A 3,628-nucleotide genomic window follows, 5' to 3' on the forward strand; every position below is an offset into this window, starting at 1 on the left:
TCTACTGGGAATCCTCAGGAGAATTCAACTGTAGTATTGAAGTATCTGTCTTATGTTAGGAGGATCTGTAAAAGCAATGTGTGGATGTGTTAGAGCTAAAAATTAAAAGGATATACATAAATAAATCAAAAGGCAAGTAATAGCCGTGTCAATAATGGTTCCTGTTTCAGTTAGGGTTTACTGTTGCAGTGTTAAGCAATAATCATAACCATGACAACTCTTATAAAGGATACATTTCACTGTGGTGGCTCACTTACAGTTCACAAATTCTGTCTATAATAGAAGGGATTATGGAAACACGAAGGCAGAGTTGGTGCTGGAGCTGAGACTGCTACATCTTTTTCTTGTTGTTCTCCCAATAATTTCTTTTATGTTAAACCCAACTTTTCTCATTTTACATACCAATCCCAGTAACCACTTCATCCCCTCCTGCTGTTCCCCTCATGTCCACCCAATGCCAAGTCTGCATCCACTCCTCAGAGAAGGTAAGTTTTCCCAAGTGAGTGAAGCAAGTCTTGCACATCTGTGGCCCCTGACAGTGGGACCAGGATTTATCCATAGTGCTTGAACTTGCTCTTTAGAGACCCAAAAATACTGCTAAATCTTACAGGCAATTGGAAATAAACTGATCCCTCAGTATATGAAACCTCAAAATGCATCCCCACAATGAACGTCTTCATGCCAAAGGTGTGGTCCAGATTAAGGGTGTTCCCTCCAGCCTCCAGGTCTGGATTAAAGGTGTGTGACATGCGGTCTTCTCTAACAAGGCCTTGCCTCCCAATAGTGATACTGCCTATGATATTATGGAGACCCAATACAGTCAAACGACCAGAGTTCCACCTTTTCCACACACAAAATACTTAATCATAGTCCTACACAATTTACTCGACAGACAAGAAACATGAGAATATGTCACCACAACAATACATGATTCATCAGGGCGAAAAATCCAGGATTGAGGATGGGAAGACCTGAAATAAGAAACCCCATGGTGTGAGGTATGTCAAGGGTATATGTTCACCCCATTAAATTGTGAACATTTTGTTTCTGCACCTCAATTTTTTTTGGTTTTTCAAGACAGGGTTTCTCTGTGTAGCTTTGGAGCCTGTCCTGGCTCTTGCTTTGGAGACCAGGCTGCCTTCGAAGTCAAAGAGACCCGCCCGCTTCTGCCTCCTGAGTTCTGGGATTAAAGGCGTGTGACACCAACGCCCGGCCTGCACCTCAAATTTTAAGGTTTACCCTTGTCTCCCATTCCAAAGCACCACAGTGTAACCCTTTAATAAGAAAATCATTAAAAGTGAATGCCAATGTCTAGGCATTGGTGGCACATATCTTGAATCCCAGCACTCCAGACGCAGAGCCACGTTGATCTCTGTGAGATCCAAGCCAGAGTAGCCTATAGAGCAAGTTCCAGGATAGGCTCCAAAGGAATACAGAGAAAATGGATCTCAAAATATCAAAAAAAATAAAAAAGTAAAATGGAATGACCATCAAGCTGGGGTTCTTAGGATCGCAAAGAGATGTTCATATAGGAAGACAGCAATTCGTATCATTCAGGGTTTTAAAGGTTATATCCTTTATCAGAATGGTTTTCCAGCTGTGTATTTTTGTTTTAGGACTTTCATCTGAGCACACAGAAGGCAGAGGTTGGTTTATCTTTAGACTGACTGGTCTACTAGTCTACAGACCTAGTTCCATGACAGCCAGAGCTCTTACACAGAGAAACTCTGCCTCCAACATCCAAAACCAAACAAATGAAAAATAAAATAACAAAAGAAAAAACAAAAAAGGATGGTTACCCAATGACCACACTGTATCTCTGTGATTTCACAGTACTTGTGAGCAGCTTTTCCCACAACTCAAAACAATGACAAAAAACACACAACTCAAGCCACCAAGCAGGGGAATGTTACTATTCTCCAAACTTACCTCTGTCTAGGATGAATTTCAAGGTAATTCCAGGAAGCAATAGGAAAGGATGTGTCTCCAAGCCTCTGCTGTGCTCTGCTTGGACTGAGGTTCTCAGCAAGTTCACTTCCTTTTATGCTGCCTGGCTTCAGAGTCAATCAATGATGCTAATGATTTGAGAATGAGATTAGACCACACCTCCTGTACCTGGGTGTGGCAGTTGGGACTTGATTCCTATTAATCACTAAGTGGAGCAGCAGGGTCTCCAGGGCCAAGACAACCTAAATGCCTAGGAAGAACAAGATCAGCCTGTTGTATGATAATAGATTGAGCCAAACTAGAGGGAAAACGGTAAACTACCATGCTCGCTAGGGATGGAAAAGCCCCTTTCCCCTCTGCTTGAATTGCAGATGGAATCCTAGCCCAGCCCCAGCTCAGCATCTTTATGTAAATCTTGATGTTGCCATGGAAGGACTAGACAACCAAAGAAATCATGGTCAGAAACTGTTGTGAAGGGGAACCATACCACATTAAAAGGAAATATCAAGATTGTCATATACCTACAATGACTTGTTGCATATAGATCATTGTAAGCTGATTAATATTTTCTCATATCCAGATAGTTTGGAATTCCAAAGAACAACATAAACACTTGGCAGTGCAATAATACAGAGAACAAGAGGCACCCAGGAGTTATCTGAAGCACAAAGAAGACAGTCTTTATCAAGTTCACCTCTATGGGTATGTAATGTTGCATTATTTTTGGAGTACATGATGTATGAGAGACTTGATACAAAGATTGTACTCTGTGGGGGTTATTAAAATGTGTGTCCAAAAAGCAGATTTTCCTGTCTTTTTTCATGACTTTTCTATTTTGGGGTTTTTTGGCTTTTTTTTTCAAATGTGATGTGGATGAGAATGATTTTGCACTAAAATTCTATCATTTCAAATTACTCAGTGTTGGCTCCCACAGCTGTTTGGAACCCTTTTTTTTTCTTTCTGTTATGTACTTTTGTTGTTGTTACTGTTGTGTGTTTTACTGTTTATCCCAGTCTGGACTGGAACTCCTATGGAGACTAGCTAGACCTCAATCTCATAAATACTTGCCCTATGTATTGAAGATCTGGGATGACATACCTGTGCCCTTATATGTTACCTTCTCTAAACATGCTAATTGTTATGTTCAATTGTGACACCTGATTTATGTGTTTATTTTTCTCCCCCAATTTCTGTTGTAGTCTATCAAAATATACTGAACCGAAACAGACAAAGGTCAGTGACTACAATTTATGAAGTCTAGTCTTCCAAAACCACAACACTAAGAATTTTGACTACTGCAAGTTCAAGCTGCTGTACTCCTGGGAGAATTAAAATTTTCACATTGTAGGAAAGACCTGAAAGTTGTACAAATGGATTAGCCAAGAGGTGCAAAACTGATTGAAACTTCAATATAAATATTGCATGATTTATCTAAACTGATACTCATTCCTATTTTTTAAATTGTATATTTTAATAAATTAAATTATTTGTCATCTGCAGAAGTATTTGACTGAAAATGTTTGTTTTCATGAGAATAATAAACACACCAATGAGTGTCACTATTCAATGCCTTCCTCAGAATTTCCAGAGACACCTTCAACCTAACAATTAGAATTGTTAGAGAAAGTCAGTGGCCTTAAATCCCTGCACACACCTGTAATCTCAGCACACACCTTTAATA

At 39.6% G+C, this 3,628-nt stretch overlaps 1 protein-coding gene across 1 annotated transcript in view; it reads right to left on the reverse strand.

Moving 5' to 3' along the window:
* Positions 1–3,204: 3,204 nt before the first annotated feature.
* Positions 3,205–3,628, reverse strand: part of LOC113839138 (zinc finger protein 879-like) — a 48,371-nt gene continuing 47,947 nt past the window's right edge. Inside the window, exon 10 of the mRNA XM_035453720.1 lies at positions 3,205–3,302. Within this exon, the coding sequence (XP_035309611.1) occupies positions 3,205–3,302 (98 nt within the window). The remainder of the gene's footprint in view (positions 3,303–3,628) is intronic.

Source organism: Cricetulus griseus, unplaced genomic scaffold (assembly GCF_003668045.3).
Source record: "Cricetulus griseus strain 17A/GY unplaced genomic scaffold, alternate assembly CriGri-PICRH-1.0 unplaced_scaffold_14, whole genome shotgun sequence".
Classification (NCBI taxonomy): domain Eukaryota; kingdom Metazoa; phylum Chordata; class Mammalia; order Rodentia; family Cricetidae; genus Cricetulus; species Cricetulus griseus.